Below are 26,064 nucleotides of genomic sequence, written 5' to 3' on the forward strand. Positions count from 1 at the left end.
TTCTAGTCCATATTCTTTGCTCATCCATATTTCAGTTCTATCCATAATTCTAGTCTATCCATAATTTTCTTATCCATACTTTCTATCCATAATTCTTTTATTCTATCCATAATTCTTTCTATCCATAATTCTTTCTATCCATAATTCTTTCTATCCATAATTCTTTCTATCCATAATTCTTTCTATCCATAATTCTTTCTATCCATAATTCTTTCTATCCATAATTCTTTCTATCCATAATTCTTGCTATCCATAATTCTTTCTATCCATAATTCTTTCTATCCATAATTCTTTCTATCCATAATTTCTTTCTATCCATAATTCTTTCTATCCAGAATTCTTTCTATCCATAATTCTTTCTATCCAGTAATTCTTTCTATCCATAATTCTTCTATCCATAATTCTCTAATCTATTCTTTCTATCCATAATTCTTTCTATCCATAATTCTTTCTATCCATAATTCTTTCACCTTCTTCTTCCCCTCCTCTCACCACCCCTACACCCCCACCACCCACCCCCCAACCCACCCACCCCCCACCCCCCCCCCCAACCCACCCACCTCCCACCCACCCCACCACCCACTCCACCCTCCCCCCCCTCCCCCCCCCCCCACCCCCTCCCACTCCCCCTCCACCCCCACCCCTCCTCCCCCCACCTCCCCCCCTCCCCCCTCCCTCCACCTCCCACCCCACCATCCACCCCCCCACCCTCCCTCCACCTTCCCTCCCTCCAACCACCCACCCCCATCACTCCCTCCACTTCACTCCCTCCACATTCACTCCTCCCACTCCCTTTCCACATTCACTCCCTCCAACATCACTCCCTCCAACATTCACTCCCTCCAACATTCACTCCCTCCAACATTCACTCCCTCACCAACCACTCCCTCCAACATTCACTCCCTCCAACATTCACTCCCTCCAACATTCACTCCCTCCAACATTCACTCCCTCCAACATTCACTCCCTCCAACATTCACTCCCTCCAACATTCACTCCCTCCAACATTCACTCCCCCCAACATTCACTCCCTCCAACATTCACTCCCTCCAACATTCACTCCCTCCAACATTCACTCCCTCCAACATTCACTCCCTCCAACATTCACTCCCTCCAACATTCACTCCCTCCAACATTCACTCCCTCCAACATTCACTCCCTCCAACATTCACTCCCTCCAACATTCACTCCCTCCAACATTCACTCCCTCCAACATTCACTCCCTCCAACATTCACTCCCTCCAACATTCACTCCCTCCAACATTCACTCCCTCCAACATTCACTCCCTCCAACATTCACTCCCTCCAACATTCACTCCCTCCAACATTCACTCCCTCCAACATTCACTCCCTCCAACATTCACTCCCTCCAACATTCACTCCCTCCAACATTCACTCCCTCCAACATTCACTCCCTCCAACATTCACTCCCTCCAACATTCACTCCCTCCAACATTCACTCCCTCCAACATTCACTCCCTCCAACATTCACTCCCTCCAACATTCACTCCCTCCAACATTCACTCCCTCCAACATTCACTCCCTCCAACATTCACTCCCTCCAACATTCACTCCCTCCAACATTCACTCCCTCCAACATTCACTCCCTCCAACATTCACTCCCTCCAACATTCACTCCCTCCAACATTCACTCCCTCCAACATTCACTCCCTCCAACATTCACTCCCTCCAACATTCACTCCCTCCAACATTCACTCCCTCCAACATTCACTCCCTCCAACATTCACTCCCTCCAACATTCACTCCCTCCAACATTCACTCCCTCCAACATTCACTCCCTCCAACATTCACTCCCTCCAACATTCACTCCCTCCAACATTCACTCCCTCCAACATTCACTCCCTCCAACATTCACTCCCTCCAACATTCACTCCCTCCAACATTCACTCCCTCCAACATTCACTCCCTCCAACATTCACTCCCTCCAACATTCACTCCCTCCAACATTCACTCCCTCCAACATTCACTCCCTCCAACATTCACTCCCTCCAACATTCACTCCCTCCAACATTCACTCCCTCCAACATTCACTCCCTCCAACATTCACTCCCTCCAACATTCACTCCCTCCAACATTCACTCCCTCCAACATTCACTCCCTCCAACATTCACTCCCTCCAACATTCACTCCCTCCAACATTCACTCCCTCCAACATTCACTCCCTCCAACATTCACTCCCTCCAACATTCACTCCCTCCAACATTCACTCCCTCCAACATTCACTCCCTCCACCACCGGCACACCGTGGCTGCAGCAGCTCGCCAAGGCTTCTTCGGCAGCACCTCCCAAACCCGTGACCTCTACCACCTAGCAGGACAAGGGCAGCAAGCGCATGGGAACGCCACCACCTCCAAGTCACACATTACCCTGATTTGGAAATATATCGTCGTTCCTTCATCGTCGCCGGGTCAAAATCCTGGAACTCCCTCCCTAACAGCACTGTGGGAGCACCTTCACACGGACTGCAACGGTTCAAAGCGGCAGGTCACCACCGCCTTCTCAAGAGAAATTAGGGATGGGCAATAAATGCTGGCCTTGCCAGCGACGCCCACATCCCCGGAACAAATTTTTAAAAATAGGGATACTTTAATTTTACAAAGCCCCCCAGGTTAGGCTAGACAAAGAATCACGGCTCCAGTGTTTGATCACATACCCAGTGGTTCCTGTTGTACTTTTGTAGAACAAGCACAAGGACAGAACTGGGCTTAGCTGTAATACCCTCCACAATCAAACTATTTGCCAACATTCAATCAAGTCTTGCATATGGCCAGTTGTGAGCTGCCCAGAAATTGCTGCCACCAGCACGAGTTAGTGCCTTTCGGAGGGAGGGGAAAAAATTGGATATGAAGACTCTTTTGCAGGTTACAAGAACTTGCATGAGATACTGCTACATGAAGATTTATACTCCTGGCAGACAGACTACATGGTTGCTCTAATCGCCAGTCCTATAACCAGTATTGCATTCCCCACAGGCATGATTTGGGATTGAGTAGAGGTGTACCATAACACCGTCACCAATATACAGTGGACAATATAACTTGCAGAGTGCCTTATCAAGCTACAAAGACCAGAAGGGCTCAGATTTGATCAATGGTTAGCTTGAGTTAGCTGCCTGCCAGCAGTTGGAGTACTGTACTACAATATTTTTTTTCTCCGTTCTGGTCTTAACTGTCCATTTAACGATAGCGACATAGGAGTGAATACAAAAAAAGGGAATGGAATTGCTAAAAGGTGCACAGGACTCCTTCCCCAAGCAGGAGGTTAGCAGCTCTACAAGGGCAGAAGGGTTGCTGTATCTGGTATGAGTAACGAAACAGATCAGGTAGATGAGCGGATTGCGGGAGAGCACTTTGCAAGTCGTGACCGAAACACGATAAGGTTTAAGATTCAACTGGAAAGGGAAATGTCAGCATACAAACTAGAACCCCAGATTGGGTTTGGGCAGATTTCAGAATGATGAGAAGGGAGCTAGTTGAGGTGAGGTGGAAGGGGAAATTGACACGCAGGACTGTCGAGCAACAGTGGGATGTTTTTGAAAAAGAGATTGCTAAGGTAAAGAATAAAGTATATTCCACTAAAAAAGGAAACCATTAAAAAGGACAGACTTGCACTTATATAGCGCCTTTCAGCCAATGAAGTACTTTTGGAGTGCAGTCACTGTTGTAATGTTGGAAATTAATAGATACTACTAATAGATAAAGAGGTTAGAAACCACTTAAAATTGAAGAGGAGACCCTATAAGGTCTATAAGAATAATGAAAAAAAATGAGAGAAAATAAGAAAGAGAAAGGAAGTCTTGCGATAATTGTATGTCACCTTGGTGAGACCACACCTGAAGTACTATGCACAGTTTTGGCCTCCTTATCCAAGGAAGGATATACTTGCCTTGGAGGCAATACATCAAAGGTTCACTAGATTGATTCTTGGGATGAGGGGGCTATCCTATGAGGAGAAGTTGAGCCTATACACTGGAGCTCATTGAAACATATAAGATTCTGAGGGGGATTGATAGGGTAGATGCTAAGAGGTTGTTTCCCCTGGCTGGAGAGACTAGAACTAGGGGACATAGTCTCAGGATAAGGGGTCAGTAATTTAAGACAGAGATAAGAAGGAATTTCTTCACTCAGAGGATTGTGAATCTTTAGAATTCTCTGCCCCAAAGGGCTGTGGATGCTGAATAGTTGAGTATATTGCGAAAGATAAGATTATTGGATTCTAATGCAATTAAGGGATATGGGATCAGGCGGGAAAGTGGAGTTGAGGTCGAAGATCAGCCATAATCTTATTGAATGGCGGAGCAGGCTCGAGGGGCTGTAGGGCCTACTCCTGCTCCTAATTTTTATGTCCTTATGCTAAAGCCAAGAGGTAGTTAATAAAATAATTCGAATCAACACCAAAGGTACAGTAAAGTAGTTCACAAGTATATCAGCGAAAAGGGAATTGTTAAAAGCAGTGTGGGACCCCCGAGAGGAGAGGATTGAATGTGAGAAAAGAAAGGGATATGTACAAGAAAAATGAAGTCTTGTTCGAAAAATGGCAGAGATATTAAGTACTTTGCATCAGTGTTTACTAAAGAGGAGGATACCAGAGAGGTGGTAAACCCTGAATTGGTTGAGGGCGAGATGAGCAATATTGTGGATAAATGATTTTTTTTTAAGCCAAGTTATTTAGGATAAAGGAAAATAAAGCATTAGATCCTGACAGGATACATTTGGAAGCATGAGGAGGGCGAGGGAGGAAGTTGCCCAGGCCCTCACAATTATATTTCAGGATTGTCGGGTGTGGGTGTGTGCTGGAGGACTGGAGACGGTCAATGTATGAATGGGAGACGGAGTTAATCTATGTAATTACAGGCCAGTTAGTTTAACATCTGTCGTAGGGAAAATTTCAGAGTCTTTAGGGAGGAAATTGCCATGTATCTAATCATTGGAAGTAGCAAGTACGGATTCTAAAAGGAGCGTGCATGCTCGACAAAACTCAAAGAATTTTTTGAAGAGGCAAGTCACGGATAGCTGGGGGAAATGTAGTGGATGGACTTTAGGAAAGCCTTTGACAAGTCACCACATGGGAGATTACCAGAGCAAATTAAGGGATATGGCATAAGGGGGAGATAGCAAACAGCATTAAATAAATATTGTTAGAACAGAGAAAACAGAATAGAAGTTAAGGGCAGATTTTTTTCAGTGGTTGGTTGCGTCCCAAAGTTCAGTCTGAGGCCACTTCTGTGCACTATCCCCATCAATGATTTGAACACAGGCCTAGAAAAAAGTGCTGAAGTGTGCAAATACCAAAATAGGAGTTATCGTTCATTCTTTAAAAGAGCAAAGGAAAGCTACAAAGGAGATGCGGAACAGGCTACAAAGTGGCAGATGGAATTCAATATTAAAGTGCGAGGTGAAACATTTTGATTAAAAAACAAGTGGCAATTATGTAGCATTAGCCATGGCTCAGTGGGTAGCACTCTCGCCTCTGAGTCACAAGGTCTCCAGAGTCTTGAGCACAGAAATCTAGACAGGCACTCCAGGGCAGTACTGAGGGAGTGCTGCACTGTTGGTGATGCCGTCTTTCGAATGAGACATTAAACCGAGGCTCCATCTACTCTCAGGTGGACATAAAAGATCCCACGGCACTACTCCGAAGAAGAGCCATGGGCATTATCCCGGTGTCCTGGCCAATATTTATCCTTCAACCAATATCACAAAAAAACCCAGATTATCTGGTCATTGTCACATTGCTGTTTGTGGGAGCTTACTATGTGCAAGTTGGCTGCCGTGTTTCCTACAATACAACAGTGACCACACTCCAAATATACTCCATTGACTGTAAAGCGCTTTGGGACGTCCAGTGGTTGTGAAAGGCGCCATATAAATGTAAGTCTTTCTTTCTTAATCGAAGATGACTCAGTGCTGTGGGTACAGATAGCCAACAACAGCTTGTATTTATATAGCGCCTTTAATGTAGTGAAATGTCCCAAGATGCATCACAGGAATATTACAAGACAAAAAATTTGACACCGAGCCGCATAAGGAGAAATTAGGGCAGGTGACCAAAAGCTTGGTCAAAGAGGTAGGTTTTAAGCAGCGTATTGAAGGAGGAAAGAGAGGTAGAGAGGCAGAGGGGTTTAGGCAGGGAGTTTCAGAGCTTGGGGCCTAGGCAACAGAAGGCACGGTTGCGAATGGTTGAGTGATTATATTCAGGGATGCTCAAGAGGGCAGAATTAGAGGAGCGCAGACATCTTGGGGGGGGGGGGGGGGGGGTGGTGGGGCTGGAGGAGATTACAGAGATAGGGAGGGGTGAGGCCATGGAGGGATTTAAAAACAAGGATGAGAATTTTGAAATCGAGGCGTTGCTTAACTGGGAGTCAATGTAGGTCAGTGAGCGGAACCTGGTGCGAGTTAGGACACGGGCAGCCGAGCTTTGGATCACCTTTAGTTTACGTAGCCAAAAATGTGGGAGGCAAGTCAGGAATGCGGTGAGGTCGTCAAGTCCAGAGGTAACAAATGCATGGATGAGGCTTTCAACAGGTTTTACCAGGCGCAAGGATTTGGTGGGTATTCGTGGGGCTATAGTTGGGCCCAACTTTAGGCCAGCGAAAGTGAATTTGTAGCAGATGGGTAGGAGAAACTTGACAGATCGCAAGTTCCGGGTTTTCGAACACCACATGCGGAAACCCGGAATTTGCGGGGCACTTACAATGGCCAATGTCAACATTAAAGGTTAAAATGGATAGGTGGCTGCAGAAAAAGGAGATGAAGGGATATAGAAAGACTGGATCAACTGGGCTTGTATTCACTGGAGTTCAGAAGAATGAGAGGGGACCTCATAGAAACGTTTAAAATTCTGACGGGGTTAGACAGGTTAGATGCAGGAAGAATGTTCCCAATGTTGGGGAAGTCCAAAACCAGGGGACACAGTCTAAGGATAAGGGGTAAGCCATTTAGGACCGAGATGAGGAGGAATTTCTTCACCCAGAGAGTGGTGAACCTGTGGAATTCTCTACCACAGAAAGTTGTTGAGGCCAATTCACTAAATATATTCAAAAAGGAGTTAGATGAAGTCCTTACTACCCAGGGGATCAAGGGGTATGGCGTGAAAGCAGGAAGGGGGTACTGAAGTTGCATGTTCAGCCATGAACTCATTGAATGGCGGTGCAGGCTAGAAGGGCCGAATGGCCTACTCCTGCACCTATTTTCTATGTTTCTATATAGGATCATGGCGGGTAAATGTGATCAGGACTATTTTCTCAGTGTAGATAACATCCATCGAGACTCCCTCGTCTACCTTATTAGTGACCTCTTCAAACAATTCAATTGGATTAGACAGACATGACTTACTCTTCACAAAGTCATGCCTGTCTCTCTCTGGTTTCATATTTGCTCAAGTATTGTCAGTCTATCCATAATAACATATTCTAGTAGCTCCCCCTCAACTGAAGTTAAACTAAGGCCTGTAGTTACCAGTTTCTCTCGCCCACCATTCTTAAATAAGGGAGCAACATTTGCAATTTTCTAGACGAATGGCACAATTCTCAAATCAAGAGTGCTTTGAAAGTTTGTGACTGGCGTTTCAGCAATTTCCTTGCCTAATTCTTTTAATACCCTGGGGTGGAAACCATCAGGTCCTGGAGATTTATCTATCCTAAGTTCCATTATTTTTTCCATTACCATTAGAAAATGTTTTTTTTTTTTTACTAACATTGAATACGTTCCTCCTGTTGATTTCTTTTTAGTTTTCCTTCTATGAAATTCCTGTATCTTTCTATGAAGCTCCCAAGTACTCCGCAGAGATCATTTAAGATCATAGGCAGTCCCTCGGAATCGAGGAAGACTTGTTTCCACTCTTAACACAAGTTCTTAAGTGGCTGTACAGTCCAATATGAGAACCATAGTCTCTGTCACAGGTGGGACAGATAGTCGTTGAGGGAAAGGGTGGGCGGGACAGGTTTGCCGCACGCTCTTTCCGCTGCCTGCGCTTGATTTCTGCACGCTCTCGGCGACGAGACTCAAGGTGCTCAGCACCCTCCCAATGCACTTCCTCCACTTAGGGCGGTCTTTGGACTCCCAGGTGTCGGTGGCGATGTTGCACTTTATCAGAGAAGCTTTGAGGGTGTCCTTGTAATGTTTCCGCTGCTCACTGTTGGCTCGTTTGCCGTGATCACTCCCCTGAGATCATTTAAGAGTAATACGCGTGTCAATACAGGGCAAGAATAGGATCAGGCTTTGGTGTGATAGACCTCACGGCAGCACTTACCACGTAGGTACATATATAATAGCCACTTGGGGTAAACTACTGGCACCAGTGGAACTGAAAGCCAGCAATGATCAGCAGCTTGAGGGCAGGAAAGTATATTTTGCTGGTGTGAGTGGCACTGGTAGAGGGTCCGGGATAGTGCTTGCTGATTAAGGAAAGCGAGAATCAGACGAAAAGCCAAGTCGTGCACTGCTCTTGAATCGATGAAGCCTGGTTCCCAACTTACCTGAGAGAGCCCAGCACATCGCGCTTGTTGAAGCTGTCCATTATCTCCTTCAACTGGTCACAGCCTTCCTCTCCGAGGCAGTTCCCTACACAGAAAAAAAATTTTCTTTAATGTGTTTAAATGTTAAATACCTGTACAAGCTTCAAAACACAGTCAGCCCTAGTAGCAGCTTCTAACATTGTTTCTTTATTAATCCCGGTCATCAAATGACATCATTAGACCCACTTCCTTTTAATTGGCCAGGAACCTCGCAGGGCGGACTGAACAAGCCCCATCAACGGAAGATTCTTCATACAGTGCGGGCTGGAGTGAGGAACAGCTTCGCCACTGACCCAGGTCTTGCTATGGTTGGCGAGATGTGAGCCCACCATTTCTGCTGGTAAGGCATTGTACGTCCCAACAACCCTCTGAGTAAATAAATTCTCCAAATCTTCCCCTTCATTCTTTTGGTGATGTTCCTCAATTTATACGCGCTGGTTATTGACTCACTTACGAGTCCTTGTTTACCATAGAAAAACCTTTCAAATTTTGAACACTTCCATCAGACAGCCTCTTGCCTTCGAGTGCTGACGAACGGTCATCGACCTGAAACGTTAACCTAAATTTCTCTCTCCATAGGTACTGCCTGACCTGCTGAATTTTGTTTTTATTACAGAATTCCAGCACCTGCAGTATTCTGCCTTTTCTCTTAATTTTCCCTGCTCTAATCGAGAAGAGCCCAAGAGTCTCCAGTCTCCCTCATAGCTACAGCGTCTCGCCCGTACCTTTACATCCTTGACTTCCTTCCTAAAGTAATGCACATAATGTGGACCCAATCTTCAAACTGCAGGAACAGTTGAGCCCGATTCAATTCTCACCTGACGATCACACACACTGACATTTTACAAGTGGGGTGACGGGATAATGATCAAGAATTTTCTTTTCTTTAGCTCAGTTACATCAACAACAACTTGCATTTACATAGCGCCTTTAATGTAGTAAAACGGTCCAATGTGCTGCGTAGGAGCGTTATCAAGCAGAATTTGACCTCTCTCTCCTTTAAGACGATACTTAACACCTACCTCTTTGACCAAGCTTTTGGTCACTTGCCCTTATGTGCCACATCTTAAAAGGAGAGAGCGGTAGCGAAGCAGAGGTTGAGAGAGGGAAACTCTAAAGCTTAAGGCTTCGGCAGCCGAAGGCATAGCCGCCAATGGTGGAGTTATTAAAATCGGGGATGCAATGAGGCTAGAATTGGAGGAGCGCAGAGGGTTGATTGAACGACAGTCAATTAATTGCAACCCTCAAACACTGCCTCAGGTGAGATCAACTCACAGCCCGACACCGAGCTTGCTCAAGCCACCTAAAACCTCAAACGTTTACAATATTCTCTCTTAACAAATGGCGACTCTTCAGATCTTTATTGTGTAGTGTTGTACCAAGTGGACTTTTCAGCCACTTGAACCAAAATCAGCATTCTTCATCCCTCCCACCAACGAACCTGGGCGAATAGTCAATAAATAACACAATCCTGTCACCTGCGGAAGCAAACCCAGCCACGATGAGTGAAATTAAAGTCTCATCCAAGAGGTGGAATATGTCGTCTCATCCCAGTTCAAAGCACAAGTATAAAACTACCTATAATTTAGTCACAAAATCAGTGATCTTGCTCAAGATCATAGAGGTCGTCTCTGAATTTGGCAGAGTTAAGGCTTACTGAAGGTACAAACATTATTTTAGTTTTTAATAACTCATTTTCTTTCCCGTCCCCTTCTGTCTGTCTGTCCTTTGTTTATATAGCTTTTTCTTCCCAACCCAACATTTTCAGGAATTGTGGCTTGCTCGCGGACTTGATGGGCCGAATGGCCCTCTTCTGTGCTATACTACAGTATTCTATGATTGTATGTGCAAGAGGTATATTGTTATTCACAGGCCTCAACCCAGGCTCAAGTCCTTCTTAGTGGGACCTGGATGCAAAGGTTTGATAGCAACAACCATGAAACACAAATGTGGGAAATGAGGTGGCCAACCAGTAGCTCAAAAAAGGAAGAAAGGTTAATATTTCAGGTGGAATGCTTCACCTGACTTAAAGGATCATACGCAAAACGTTATTCTATCTTTCTCGGTCACATGCTGACCAATCTGTTGTGCAATTTTCAGTGTTTATTCCCAAATAAAACAACAGAGTCAGCAAAAACCTGCAAAGCTTCTCAATCCAGATCTTCTGGTCGTTACAAAGATGCTCGTTAAGAAGTCAAAGCTCCTTAAACGAATAGATGAATTGAGCCCAGATAACATGTCCGAGAATGGCACAAACTCTAGAGGCATGGGACGTGGACCCGCGCTTCGAAGACAGAAGGTGCAGAGGCGGTTTAGATCCAACTACTCCATGCAAAGATGATGAACCTGTCGACCAGACTACCCAGCGGTGCAGTGGAGACAGATGGCGTGGAAAAACATGGATAGCTATTGGAGTAAGCGGTGGAGAGGGTTCGTTTTTAGGGCACTGTTTTCAGGACCTGTACTTTCCTGCATTCTTACATCTTTAAACCAAATGTGTTTCTAGAGGCCAGGCTGGTACCGGATTAGAGAAGCTGAACTTGTCCTCCATCAGCAGTAAATAAATAGAACCTGGATTGCCATGCTGCCAGCTAAGCAGAAATCAGCCTCTTCACATTTCAAAATAATAAGACTCCTGCAGGGGTAGTTAGGGTGTCACAGTAAAATCGAGCGTTTCTCCCAACATGTAACTTGCAACAAAAAAAAAATCTGCAAATGTTGTTAATGTGGCAACACACTTCCCTATTGTTACAATACAATTCTCTTTCAAAAAAATGGAGTATGAAAGTAGGGAAGTTCTGCTACAACTGTACAGGGCATTGGTGAGACCACACCTAGAGTACTGCATGCAGTTTCGGTCTCCTTATTTAAGGAAGGATATACTTGCATTGGAGGCAGCTCAGAGAAGGTTCACGAGGTTGCTTCCAGAGATTAAACTTAAAGAAGGGTAACTTTGAAGGTATGAGGCGTGAATTGGCTAGGATAGATTGGCGAATGATACTTAAGGGGTTGACTGGATGGGCAATGGCAGACATTTAGAGACCGCATGGATGAACTACAACAATTGTACATTCCTGTCTGGCGTAAAAATAAAAAAGGGAAGGTGGCTCAACCGTGGCTATCAAGGGAAATCAGGGATAGTATTAAAGCCAAGGAAGTGGCATATAAATTGGCCAGAAATAGCAGCGAACCCAGGGACTGGGAGAAATTTAGAACTCAGCAGAGGAGGACAAAGGGTTTGATTAGGGCAGGGAAAATGGAGTACGAGAAGAAGCTTGCAGGGAACATTAAGGCAGATTGCAAAAGTTTCTATAGGTATGCAAAGAGAAAAAGGTTAGTAAAGACAAACGTAGGTCAGAATCAGGGGAAGTCATAACGGGGAACAAAGAAATGGCAGACCAATTGAACAAGTACTTTGGTTCGGTATTCACTAAGGAAGACACAAACAACCTTCCGGATATAAAAGGGGTCAGAGGGTCTAGTAAGGAGGAGGAACTGAGGGAAATATTTATTAGTCGGGAAATTGTGTTGGGGAAATTGATGGGATTGAAGGCCGATAAATCCCCAGGGCCTGATGGACTGCATCCCAGAGTACTTAAGGAGGTGGCCTTGGAAATAGCGGATGCATTGACAGACATTTTCCAACATTCCATTGACTCTGGATCAGTTCCTATCGAGTGGAGGATAGCCAATGTAACCCCACTTTTTTAAAAAGGAGGGAGAGAGAAAACAGGGAATTATAGACCGGTCAGCCTGACCTCAGTAGTGGGTAAAATGATGGAATCAATTATTAAGGATGTCATGGTGACATGATAGGTCCAAGTCAGCATGGATTTGTGAAAGGGAAATCATGCTTGACAAATCTTCTGGAATTTTTTGAGGATGTTTCTAGTAAAGTGGACAAAGGAGAACCAGTTGATGTGGTATATTTGGACTTTCAGAAGGCTTTCGACAAGGTCCCACACAAGAGATTAATGTGCAAAGTTAAAGCACATGGGATTGGGGGTAATGTATTGATGTGGATAGAGAACTGGTTGTCAGACAGGAAGCAAAGAGTAGGAGTAAATGGGTACTTTTCAGAATGGCAGGCAGTGACTAGTGGGGTACCGCAAGGTTCTGTGCTGGGGCCCCAGCTGTTTACATTGTACATTAATGATTTAGACGAGGGGATTAAATGTAGTATCTCCAAATTTGCGGATGACACTAAGTTGGGTGGCAGTGTGAGCTGCGAGGAGGATGCTAAGAGGCTGCAGAGTGACTTGGATAGGTTAGGTGAGTGGGCAATTGCATGGCAGATGAAGTATAATGTGGATAAATGTGAGGTTATCCACTTTGGTGGTAAAAACAGAGAGACAGACTATTATCTGAATGGTGACAGATTAGGAAAAGGGGAGGTGCAACGAGACCTGGGTGTCATAGAAACATAGAAACATAGAAAATAGGTGCAGGAGTAGGCCATTCGGCCCTTCTAGCCTGCACCGCCATTCAATGAGTTCATGGCTGAACATTCAACTTCAGTACCCCATTCCTGCTTTCTCGCCATACCCCTTGATCCCCCTAGCAGTAAGGACCTCATCTAACTCCTTTTTGAATATATTTAGTGGTACATCAGTCATTGAAGGTTGGCATGCAGGTACAGCAGGCGGTTAAGAAAGCAAATGGCATGTTGGCCTTCATAGCGAGGGGATTTGAGTACAGGGGCAGGGAGGTGTTGCTACAGTTGTACAGGGCCTTGGTGAGGCCACACCTGGAGTATTGTGTACAGCTTTGGTCTCCTAACTTGAGGAAGGACATTCTTGCTATTGAGGGAGTGCAGCGAAGATTCACCAGACTGATTCCCGGGATGGTGGGACTGACCTATCAAGAAAGACTGGATCAACTGGATCAAATTCTGACGGGTTTAGACAGGTTAGATGCAGGAAGAATGTTCCCAATGTTGGGGAAGTCCAGAACCAGGGGTCACAGTCTAAGGATAAGGGATAAGCCATTTAGGACCGAGATGAGGAGAAACTTCTTCACCCAGAGAGTGGTGAACCTGTGGAATTCTCTACCACAGAAAGTAGTTGAGGCCAATTCATTAAATATATTCAAAAGGGAGTTAGATGAAGTCCTTACTGCCCAGGGGATCAAGGGGTATGGCGTGAAAGCAGGAAGGGGGTACTGAAGTTGCATGTTCAGCCATGAACTCATTGAATGGCGGTGCAGGCTAGAAGGGCTGAATGGCCTACTCCTGCACCTATTTTCTATGTTCCTATGAAGGGGTTGTCTTATGATGAAAGGTTGAGCAAGTTTTGACTCGACTCATTGGAGGTTGGAAGAATGAGAAGTGATCTTATTGAAACATAAAAGATTGTGAAGGGGCTGGACAGGGTAGATGCAGAGAGGATGTTTCCCCTGGTGGGGGAATCTTGAACTAGGGGGCATAGTTTCAGAATAAGGGGTCGCCCATTTAAAACTGAGATGGAGGAGGAATTTCTTCTCTGAGGGTGGTGAATCTGTGGAATGCTCTGCCCCAGAGAGCTGTGGAGGCTGGGTCATTGAATATATTTAAGGTGGAGATAGACAGATTCTTGAACGCTAGGGGAGTCGAAGGTTATGGGAAGCGGGCAGGGAAGTGGAGTTGAGGCCAAGATCAGATCAGCCATGATCTTATTGAATGGCGGAGCTGGCTCGAGGGGCAAAATGGCCGACTCATGCTCCCAATTCTTGCGTAAAACAGGCTGAAATCAGTCAAACTAGCTTTTGTATCCATCTCCCTCAATCTAAAAGAATCACAATTCACAAAGTAGAAAACAACTTACTCCCCTTATCTCAATTTGAGGAGTGCAGAATTAAAAGCTGGAAATGAGAAAACACACACAAACATACCATTTAGATCTAGTTTTTCCAGCAAAAACTTTTGCTCCACAGCTTCAGCCACTGCAATCGCAGCATCCTTCTGGATCTCTCCAAACGAAAGGTTCAGTTCCTATGGACACACGCAGTTAAACAATAACAATGAGGGAAGCAAGGAATAGAGGGATATGTTGATGAAGTGAGATAAACTTGAGTGGGAGGAGGCTCGTGTGGAGCATAAACACCGGCACGGACCATGTAAATGAGCTCTCTGAAGCAGAGAAAAAAGTCAATTCCTAATGCAGGCTTCCCTGAATATAGTAATAATACCTTTAAAAATGGTGCTGTTTAACTCTCCTGATGGATCAGGGGGTAAATCATTGAAATTTACAGCACGGAGGAGGTCATTTCGGTCCACCGGGTCTGTGCCGGCCGACCAAGAGCTATCCAGCCTAATCCCATTTTCCAGCTCTTGGTCCGTAGCCCTGTAAGTTACAGCACTTTAAGTGCACATCCATGTACTTTTTAAATGTAGAGAGGGTTTCTGCCTTTACCACCCTTTCAGGCAGCAAGTTCCAGACCCCCACCACCCTCTGGGTGAAGAAATTTCCCCTCGTAGCTCCTCTAAACTTCCCCCCAATTACTTTAAATCTATGCCCCCTGGTTTTTGACCCCTCTACTAAGGAAAATAGGTCCTTCCTAACCACTCTATCCAGGCCCGTCATAATTTTATGCACCTCAATCAGGTCACCCCTCAGCATCCTCTGTTCCAAGGAAAACAAACCCAGCCTATCCAATCTTTCCTCATAGCCAAAATTCTCAGTCCAGGCAACATCCTCGTAAATCTCCTCTGTCCCCTCTCGAGTGCAATCACATCTTTACTGTAATGTGGTGACCAGAACTGCACGCAGTACTCTAGCTGTGGTCTAACTAGTGTTTTATACAGTTCAAGCATAGCCTCCCCGCTCTTGTATTCTATGCCTCGGCTAATAAAGGCGCCTTCTTAATCACCTTATTCTACCTGTCCTGCTACCTTCAGGGATCTGTGGACATGCACGCCAAGGTCCGCCTGTTCCTCTACACTTTTCAGTGTCATACCATTTAATGTGTATTCCCTTGCCTTGTTAGCCCTCCCCAAATGCATTACCTCACACTTCTCCGGATTGAATTCCATTTGCCACTGCTCTGCCCACCTGACCAGTTCATTGATATCTTCCTGCAGTCTACAGCTTTCTTCATTATCAACCACACAGCCGATTTTAGTATCATCTGCAAACTTCTTAATCATACCCCCTACATTCAAGTCTAAATCATTGATATAAACCACAAAAAGCAAGGGACTAGTACTGAGCCCTGCGGAACCCCACTGGAAACAGCCTCACAAAAACACCCGTCAACCATTACCCTTTGCTTTGGGTGATTCAGATTTGTGGGGGTGGGGAAGAGAAAGAGAAAAAGAAACCCCAGAGTTTAAATCACAAACCTTGAGTTTCTGTAATCCAAATTTTACTGCTTCAGCAATAGCTATAGCTCCTTCTGATCGCACCAGACAATCTCCGAAATTTATGACTTCAATGTTATGGAGTGTCTTTAGAGTCTAAAAACACACAAAGAAAAATAGCAGGTAAACACCAGTCATGCTATAGAAGTGTGAACTGATATATGATGAAGTACGCAGAATGGCGGCCAGTGCTGAGAGACCCACCCTCGAGTATAGGTCAGTGTCAGTTGTGGCTCAGTGGGCACCCTCGTCTCTGAATCAGAAGGTTATAGGTTCAAATCCCACTCCAGGGTCGAGAGCACGTAAATCCAAGCTGACACTTCAGTGCAGTGCTGAGGAAGCACTGCAACGTGGAGGTGCCGTCTTTCGGATGAGACTTTAAACCGAGGCCCTGTCAGCTCTCTCTCAGGTGGATGTCAAAATTCCCATGGCGGTATTTTGAAGAGCAGGGGAGTTATCCCCAGTATCCTGGCCAATATTTATCCCTCAATCAGTATCACTAAAAAACACATTATCTGGTCATTATCTCATTGCTGTTTGTGAGAGTTTGCTGTGCAAATTGGCTGCCGCGTTTCCCACATTACAACAGTGACTACACTCCAAAAGTACTTAATTGGCTGTCAAGCGCTTTGAGACGTCCGGTGGTCGTGAAAGGCGCTATATAAATGCAAGTCTTTCTTTCAATGGATGAAAATTGGAGCAAGAGTAAAAGAAAATCAGCAGCTGGCTCAGCCTCTTACCTCAGCCATTGCAATAGCTCCTTGCCCTGTGAAGGTGTTATCGTTGAGGTTTATGACCCTCAGGTGCTGGTTTTCAGTGAAGGCCTTCGCCAGAGCTGTAATGCCTGGATGGTTTATTCCATTCTGTGTCATGTGTACCTCCTCCAGGGTTCCTATGGACTGAACAAAATGTTTCATTTGCATTTTGCTTTCCTTCCTTTTCGTTTTCTCCCCTTTCCTCGGCCACAAACTCTCCATTTGCTAAGAACATGAAAACTGATTAGATTTGATAATCTTCAGATTTCACCCCCTCCCCACATCAAAAATAAACGGGCACTCACGTCCTTCACAAAGTCAGCTGACAATCGATTTTCCTTGCCGTAGCTCAGTGAGGTAATTCTCTGCTGGATCCCAGGATATGTGCTGTATGTGGAGTTTGGTTCATCATCCTTACACCTTTTCCCCCTCCAAAACTCCTGCTCCACCACACACACTGTACCCAGTGCTAAAGGCAGACCCAGTCTCAGGCTTTAGTTAGGCCTTGAGCCAGCAGTTTGCAGATTCATTGTACTTCATTGGCTGTAAAGCGCTTTGAGACATCCGGTGGTCGTGAAAGGTGCTATAGAAATGCAAGTCTTTCTTTCTTTTACATGGGAACAATGCAACTACAACAACTTGTATTTATATAGTGCCTTTAACATAGTAAAATGTCCCAAGGCACTTCACAGGAGTATTATAAAACAAAATGCAAGGAGAAATTAGGGCAGGTGACCAAAAGGTTGGTCAAAGAGGTAGGTTTTGAGCGTCTTAAAGAAGAGAAGAGAAGTAGAGACAGAGAGGTTTAGGGAGGGAATTCCAGAGCTTGGGCCTAGGCGGCTGAAGGCACAGCCACCAATAGTTGAGTGATTAAAATTAGGGATGCTCAAGAGATCAGATTTAGCGGAACGCAGACATCTCAGAGGATTGTGAGACTGGAGGAGATTACAGACATAGGGAGGGGTGAGGCCATGGAAGGATTTCAAAACAAGGATGAGAATTTTTTAAATGGAGGCATTGCTTAGCCGGGAGCCAATGTAGGTCAGCGAACACAGGGTGATGGTGCGTGTTAGGACAAGGGCAGCCGAGTTTTGGAGCATGCAAGAAAGTCTGAAATGAGAAACGATCAAGGCAACTGAACCATCTCCTCTCAAAGAATGTTCACTAGGTCCCAACATGGACTGGACCCTACATTTAACCTCAAGAAAAACTTCCGCAGAAACATTTCATGTGCCTCAAGAGGAATAAAACCATTGCCTTTTGTGGCTGAAAGAAGAAAGAGTGGTGGCAGACTCGATTCTGGAGATTGATCCAAGCAAGAAAATCTGTAGGTCCGTGATTTAATACCTGGCCTGTGTTGCGGGGTGCAGGCCGGGACTATAAAAGGAGGACGTGTGGCCCAGGGAGCAGCGTGGAGGCAGGCCACAAGGTACAGTACAGGCTGGTGCAGGAGGGCAACGGCAGCAAAGGGTGATGACTGCAAGGTCGAGGTCGGTGATTAGAGAGTGGGTAGATGCAGCAGGAGCGGCGAGAGGCTGTGGAGGGATTTGATCGGGGCCCATGGGAGGCGTGAGTTTGGGGCCAAGGGCCCAGGGGCAGCACGGGCCAGCCCACACTGTGATTGTGTGCGCGCACTAGGTCCGTGCAGCAGAGCTGGTCTCCAGTCGTCTTGGTTGCCACTGGACCAAGACCTAGCTCTGTCGAGCCCGTGTGGTGGCTGGTGTGCAACGACCACCACACGTTAAAAAAATCCACGCACAGGCATCTTCCACCCTTCAGGATGTAGTTCGGGTTCTTCGAAACACCGGTGAACTCATCCTTTTCTTTTGGTGTGGAAGCAAGTCATCCTCGTTTCGAGGGACCGCCTATGATGATGATGGTGGCGTTGAGTGAGCTGATCTCAACCAGTGCAGTAATGGGGAGATCATAAATTGTGTCAGTATCTCCAAGCTTGGGAAGATCCTTCGAGAAAAACCATGAATTAAAGAAATCGAGGAAGAAAGAAGAGAGGGCATGAGAAAGAGCGAAAAGGAAGTCGACTTGGCTGCAATCCCTCCCTTCACCCCGCCTCACAGTTGAACAGATTGATGGTCACAGTCTGGGCTCATCCATGATTGCTTCCCAGTGTAAGTGTATCCTAGCATTACTCAATGCCTCCAAGTGAAATGATGGTAAAACTGGAGGGGGATGGTGGGGGGGGGGGGGGGGGGGGGGGGGGGGGAGGAGAGAGAGGGGAAGAATGGCAAAAATAACCAGACTGCTCTACCATAGGGAAAACTGCTTAAAACAGTTGGCAGCTCTCCAGTCCAGATGGGATGCATCTTCAGTTGCTGAGGGAAGTAAGGGTGGAAATAGTGGAGGCTTTGGCCAGTTTTTCAATCCTCCTTGGATATGCGAGTGGTGCCAGAGGACTGAAGGATTGCTAGTTCAAAAAAGGGGAGCGAGATGTACCAGGTAATACAGGCCTGTGGGCTGATCATCGGTGGTGGGGAAATCTCGAGAGACCATAATCTGAGACAAAATTCATTGTCACCTTGAAGAACACGGGTTAATAAATATCAGTCAGCATCGATTTGTCGAAGGCAAATCATGTCTGGCAAACTTGACTGAGTTTTTCAATGAAACAATAGAGGAGGTTAATGATGGTAGTGCACTTGATGTATACAGACCATTCAGAAGGCATTTGCTAAAGCGCCACATAATAGATTTTTTAAGCAAAATTGAAGCCCACCGAGATTAACGGGGCAGTGGCCACGTGGATATGAAACTGGATAGCACGGACATGATGGGCGGCATGACTCGATGTTAATCAGCACTCTGGAACTTTCATTCTCCTAGATGACTCCTCGCAAGAATGGAAGCCTTCAGCACCAATGGTGTCCCAAGGGCACTTGATTAACTGTGGCACTCACTGAGCACCACTGCAAGGAGGCGAGGAAAGTCCAGTAACTATCTATGGTAACCCCAACCCTCCCCCACCCAACCAGCATTCATGTGGGGAGGTGCCATTGCTGTCAGTTGGTGAATCCCTAGACCATGAGATGAGAACTCAGCGAGTGGACTGAACCAGCACCCCAATGCTTCATGACACAGTGTCATTGCTCCAACATCCTGTGCCATTTTTGCTTGGCCCAAGGCGGCGGCAGCAGCAGGAAACCCACAAACACCTCGACGCCACTCTCATACAGTCGTGTACCTTAAAAGCATCGGCCAGTGCTATGGCACCTTCGTTCTCCAGACGATTCCTCCCAGCAATGAAAACTTTCAGGGCCATTGGCTTTCCCTGAGCGCTCGACAGGCGGTGGCATTCGCTGAGTGCCGCAGCGAGAATCTGCAACAACAGCAGAAAACATGGCAAACCAATGAACCAACTTACTAAATATACCAGCGCACACTTTTAATTAACTGAAACAGACATCGAAAAGAAGTGCCCCGGTAGTCCTGTGGGAAAAGATACTTCCCGGAGATAATGATGGGGGCTCGATAAGGTGGATGCAGAGAGAATATTTCCACTCATAGGGGGAAACTAAAACTAGGGGACATAGTCTCAGAATAAGGGGCCGCCCATTTAAAACTGAGACGGAGGAGGAATTTCTTCTCTGAGGGTTGTAAATCTGTGGAATTCTCTACCCCAGAGAGCTGTGGAGGCTGGGTCTTTGAATATATTTAAGGCAGAGATGGACGGATTTTTGAGCGATAAGGGAGTAAAGGGTTATGGGGAGCGGGCAGGGAAGTGGAGCTGAGTCCATGACCGGATCAGCCATGATATTGAATGGCAGAGCAGGCTCGAGGGGCCAAATGGCCTACTCCTGCTCCTATTTCTGATGTTCTTATAGATGCAAGCCACTTATCGCAAACAGCCTCAAACTGACATGCTTTGTCTGGTTTATCAAAATGCCTGTTGTAATTAGGTCACTTGGTACTTAAAAGCCTAAATGCCAAGTATAATTTAGAAGGTTAACTTATAGCTGCAGAGAGGCAGCTGTTCGTATGAACGAACTTTGCAAATGGAAGTTATGAACGCCCATGGCCTGATGTCATGGCACTACCAATTGCGGGGCAAGAGACAAGCAGATGACACCAGAACACCCTCTTCCATTATTCTTTGAGAGTCTTTCTCTTGACTGCTCTGCATTTCATATCAATTTCAATTTAACCACTTAAAAAAAGTCGCACTCTGGGATGTTTTGAGGAAGAGTTAGGTTCTATGTCCCCTGTAAGCTGCGCTTTGTTCTGCGCGGCCTGTTTTTTTAATGCGAGGTCCCTTTAAATTTCTGTGCATGCGCGGATTTGCAATGTAAAAGCCGGTGAGCGGCCTGTGTGGGACCTTTCCCATTACATTGCAATGTCCGTGCAGTCTAGAGGGAACGTTGGCTAGGATGGCAGCTGTGTCAACAAACTGATAACTCTAGTCAAACAAAATCATGAAAAAAGCTCCATGTACAATGCAGTCCACTGTACTAGGTCATAGTCACTGCCTCAGAGAGCTGTGGAAGCTAGGACATTGAATAAATTTAAGACAGAAATAGACAGTTTCTTGAACGATGAGGGAATAAGGGGTTATGGAGAGCGGGCAGGGAGGTGGACTGAGTCCATGATCGGATCAGCCATGATCGTATTAAATGGTGGAGCAGGCTCGAGGGGCCATATGGCCTACTCCTGTTCCTATTTCTTATGTTCATGTTCTTATTATATGGACCAGAAAGCTCCAAACTCAAAGCCCGGGTGTGCGCTGATTGAGCCGATCTCAGCTACAGCACTAGTATGGGTGCAATTGTTATCAGCATCTCTGCATTCGGGAGCAGGGTCAAAACATAATGAACCAGAGTTCCTGCTCCTGGTTATTCTCCAGGTGACTCCTGCTAGAGCCTGCAAATCAGGGGCTTCGGGTGAGGACAGGATTGGAGTTTACGGTGGCCCTCACTGTGGAATAGTCTGCCAACACTCACTGTCTAGGCTGACACACACGAGTAGCCACTTGGGTGAAGCTTTGGAGCGCAGCCGGGTAAACAGTCAGGTGAGATTGGAGGGAAATTAAAATAAATACCTGGCCACCGCCGATTCCCATGCCACAGTTATTGAGTCGCAGCTCCTGCAATGTGAAACACACTCTGCTCTTCAGTAAGGTTTCAATGCTCCGGACTCCGTCAGGTCCAAATGCATTGTCACTTAGATCCAGCTGCGTCAGCTGAGCCCCCGCAGTCATCAGCGCATTACCCAGAGATATCTTCAGAATTAATAGAAATAAAAAGGATTATTTTTTTTAAGGTTAGAAACTTCAAGCACACAAGAACATTGCAACTCGCAACTGCCTGGGGTGTTGGAGGGGTGGGGGCCAGGATGTCTTTCTCGCCAAGGTGACACCCCCAGTAAAGGAACCCTCCAAGGCATTGTTTTCCGACGAGACATTAAACCAAGGACCCGTCTGCTCTCTCAGGTAGACGTAAAAGATTGCACGGAAGAAGAGCAGGGGAGTTATCCCCGGTGTCCTGGCCAATCAACATTGTTACAACAGATTATCTGGTCGTTATCACATTGCCGTTTGTGGGAGCTTGCTGTGCGCAAATTGGCTGCCGCGTTTCCCACATTATAACAGTGACTACACTTCAGAAGTCATTCATTGGCTGTAAAGCGCTTTGAGACGTCTGGTGGTCATGAAAGGCGCTATATAAATCCAAGTTTCTCTTTCTTTTCCCCATCGTCTCAAACACTTAATAGCTATCACCACCCTCCGTCCGCATAATTTATCACTGATCTTAATAATGTGAAGTTTAAAATGAGAGAAGTTGTTCTTACTCACCAGAGCAGATGGAATCTCGGACCGCAATCGCCCTGTGAACATGTCGCTCCAGTAGCATTTCTTTTCAAGGGAGGGGAAAGTAGGGGGGTGGGGGGAGGAAAAGACTTAATTTAACAAATGGTAAACTTATCAAAATCATATTTCCTAAAAACAAGACCAATCCGTTTTCGGTAAGGCAAGCGAATACTAGCGGAACATTAACCAGCATTTTTACTCGCTCCATGACTTTTAAAACAAAATTGCAGTAGATTGCAGTCCACGCATTAAGTGCAGAAACTGATGGGATTTGTTACACCACAACCCGATTATGGAGACCACCACAAATGCTTAACAGCCCAAGAGGCCATTCAGCCCATTATTTCTATGCCGGCTCTTTTATAAAACTAATCACAGCACTGCTCTCAGGGCCAAATGGCTTATTTCTTATGTTCTATGCTCTCCCCAGAGCCTGTAAACATCCTCGGCTCCAAATATCTAGCCAGCTTTCCCCCAAAAGATGCAGTAGTCTCTTCCTCAACCACTCCCCATGGCAAAGAATTCTGCACTGTCTGTGTAAAGAAATTTTTCCTCTTCTCGCACTTGGTGACCATTTTAAATTGATGATCCCCGCATCACTGACTCCCCAACTCAAGCAAATATCTTTCCCTTTTCATGCCATCAAAACCCATCACAATTTAAAAAACCGCCAATATATTTCCTCAGCCTTTTTTGTTCCAACAGAAAGGTTTTATCTGAGACTCACTTGCAAAATGCGCAAAGAACGTAGACAATTGCTTAGACCACACTTGAGTATTTTGCAGAGTTCTGTCTCTATATTACAAAAAATGGATATAGAGGCACTGGAGAAGGTATAAAGAAAGATTTACAGGAATGATACCAGAACTGAGAGGTTATATCAGTCAGGAAAGAGTGGACTGGTTAGGGCTCCTTTCTCTAGAAAAGAGAAGGCTGAGGGGTGAAATGATAAGAAGTCTTCAAGATTATGAAAGAGTTTGATCGGGGAGACGTAGAGAAAATGTTCCCACTTGGGGAAAGAGACCAGACCCAAGGGTCATAAATATAAGAAATCATTAATAAATCCAATAAGGAATTCAGGAGAAATTTTTTTATCCAGAGGGTGGTGAGAATGTGGAACTTGCTACCACATGAAGTAGCTGAGGGGAATAGCAATGATGCATTTAAGGGGAAGTTAGATAAACATGAGGGAGAAAGGAACAGAAGGAGATGGCGATGGGGTGAGATGAAGAGGGGTGGGAAGAGGCTCGTGCGGAGCATAAAACACCGGCATGGACCTGTTGGGCCAATATTCTGTGTAATTTCATATTCTGTGTAATATGAAAAGTTCTGTGATCAAGTGGAATCTGCCAAAATGATTTTCTGCTGCTGATTTAATTTTTACTTTCAATAAACTGGATGTGTTTATCGTTGGTATCCAAAAGCCAGAACAGAGGGCTTGCGAGCTAATTATAGTGTTTTAGTTCTACCTCTGACCAATGCTACATTACTAGATACTATGTCTATATGGCCACACTTTGGTTCACAGGAAGCCATGGCTTACTTAGTGGAGTGATTGCTGGTGCTGAAATATCCGGCGAAACCCTAATAATAATCGAGTCCATACCTGCAATTCCTTTTTATTAGCCAGACTCTTGGCGATGGCTTTTGCAGCTTCCACGCCGATCGTGTTGCCTTCCAGGCGTAGTGCCTGTAGTTGTTCAAATCCCTCAATCTCTTCAATAATCTCAGCGGCTGGACAAAGAGTGTATGACATGGGGAAACAAAGTCAAAAAATAAAGTGAAACATTCATTAAAATACAGAAGAAAAAAAAACAACAATGTATGATTCTCTGTAGATTAATGGTCCCATTACACTATAGGCACTGGTTTTGTGTCTGCGCCTGCTTTAGAGTTGAGAGAGTTGGGAGGATGGACTTACTATACAATATGGCCGAACACTTCTGGTCTGATCAAGTGACTGCAGACTAGATGACTGCGTGCGGGGAAAACTCATCAAATTAAGTTTTCCTTTGTTATGATGGGTTTAAACAGTACAAAAATCACTCTTCAACCAAGTTTGGAGATCTAGTTACCTGTTAACATTAATAAGCAATCTGTTCCCACATCTGGGAACAGGTCACCTATTAGCTTGTGCAGCAAATGGAGTGAGCTAACTTTGCCCCCTTCCACCTGGGGACAGTAGTGAATGCTGAGGTACAATTCTAAGAGCGCTGCTAGCCCACCCAGTACCTCCTCCAAGTACAGGTTGGATCTCCCATATCCGGCACCACCCCTCGTCCGGCATGATTCTGGTGGCTGGGGCGCATGAGCAGAACGCAGCCGACCTCCACCTCGACTTTGGGGTCGTGCCGACACTTTGGGCCTACCCGGGCCACCTCCCCCGCAGCCCCCCACCCCCCCCCCCCCCGCCCAGGCTGACCTCCCCTTATCCGGAAAAATCTCTTATTCGGTACAGGCCAGGTCCCGAGGGTGTTGGATAAGGGAGATTCAACCTGTAGTGGCTATTCTTCACATACGATCCAGATGTCACAGCAGTGCAGCGGAGCCAATTCTTCCTCACTCAACCTCCACCCAAATGCATGGACATTCCAGCGGGGGTGACTGGATAGCAATGAAGAATAAATTCCGATGTTCACCTTTCTCATGGAAATTGTTTCTATAAACTTGTCAGACTGTCGCAGTGGTGGTGCTGTAGCCCATCAGCTATGCATCTCTCAGCTCTTAGGTCTACACTGCAAAGAAGCTATGCCCGAACTTGATACCCCGTCAACGTAATGTTAACCTCTGTTTTCTTTCAAATGCAGACTGATATTTCCAACATGCAATGATAAGTGTGTCAGATTTCCAACTCTTTCCTTCTTTTGTTTTTTTTTGTCTGTAGCCAATGACCCCACATCCAAATACACCTCCTGACATTAGGCCCATCCAGTCCATATTGGATTCTTAGTTTCACGTACCAGCCTCAGCTGTGTCGAGCTTTAGAGCGCGGCCTTTGAAACTCAGCTCTCCACCACCCACTTGAGTCTTTGCAAGGGAGTCTGCCAGCTGAGAGATATCCTCAGAAGCCATCTCCGAACACCTGGTGAGAAAGAGAACAATTTTAGACAGAACATTTTAGCGCTCAAAAAAAAAATCACAAAAAAAGGCTACCATTTGAAATAGCTTAAGTAGAGAGGAATATGATCTGCAGGAGATACATTCCCAGATACGCTACTTAATAAAGAATCACTGTTGGAGTTGTGATAATCGGCAGTGTATTCTAGTGCAGCAATGTGAGGAAGGGGAATTTATTACCCATGTAACCAATAATGTTAGACTGCCAACACATAAAGGGCTAGAACCATGAATGGGTGATAATTCTGGCAGTGGGAGTTACAATATCACATCTCAGTGATACCCCTTAGTCAAGGCCACTAATTTCTCCTTGGCAACTGTCCACAGTGCTCAGACGTTGAGGAACACAGAGATTTTCTCAGCTCCCCCACGTCTAGGGTTGAAGCACTCCACAATCATAAAGTGCTCCACCTGGGAAAACAACTTTGGTCAATGAAAACCTCGGTCTAATGCTGCCGCATGTATTTCCCCTTTCTTCAACCGCATACAAAGCCAGGAAGTTGGA

The 26,064-nt window shown here is 45.6% G+C and overlaps 1 protein-coding gene across 1 annotated transcript in view; it reads right to left on the reverse strand.

The window, feature by feature from the left end:
* rangap1b (Ran GTPase activating protein 1b) overlaps positions 1-26,064 on the reverse strand; it is a 47,730-nt gene that overhangs the window by 14,018 nt on the left and 7,648 nt on the right. The window contains exons 2-10 of the mRNA XM_070861646.1: positions 25,403-25,524; positions 24,049-24,176; positions 22,428-22,487; positions 21,675-21,854; positions 19,824-19,958; positions 16,613-16,771; positions 15,855-15,968; positions 14,405-14,504; positions 8,498-8,582 (exon numbers count right to left, since the gene is read on the reverse strand). Of these exons, the coding sequence (XP_070717747.1) occupies positions 8,498-8,582; positions 14,405-14,504; positions 15,855-15,968; positions 16,613-16,771; positions 19,824-19,958; positions 21,675-21,854; positions 22,428-22,487; positions 24,049-24,176; positions 25,403-25,514 (1,073 nt within the window). The 5' untranslated portion in view covers positions 25,515-25,524. The remainder of the gene's footprint in view (positions 1-8,497; positions 8,583-14,404; positions 14,505-15,854; positions 15,969-16,612; positions 16,772-19,823; positions 19,959-21,674; positions 21,855-22,427; positions 22,488-24,048; positions 24,177-25,402; positions 25,525-26,064) is intronic.

Source organism: Pristiophorus japonicus, chromosome 19, assembly GCF_044704955.1.
Source record: "Pristiophorus japonicus isolate sPriJap1 chromosome 19, sPriJap1.hap1, whole genome shotgun sequence".
In the NCBI taxonomy this organism is placed as follows: Eukaryota; Metazoa; Chordata; class Chondrichthyes; family Pristiophoridae; genus Pristiophorus; species Pristiophorus japonicus.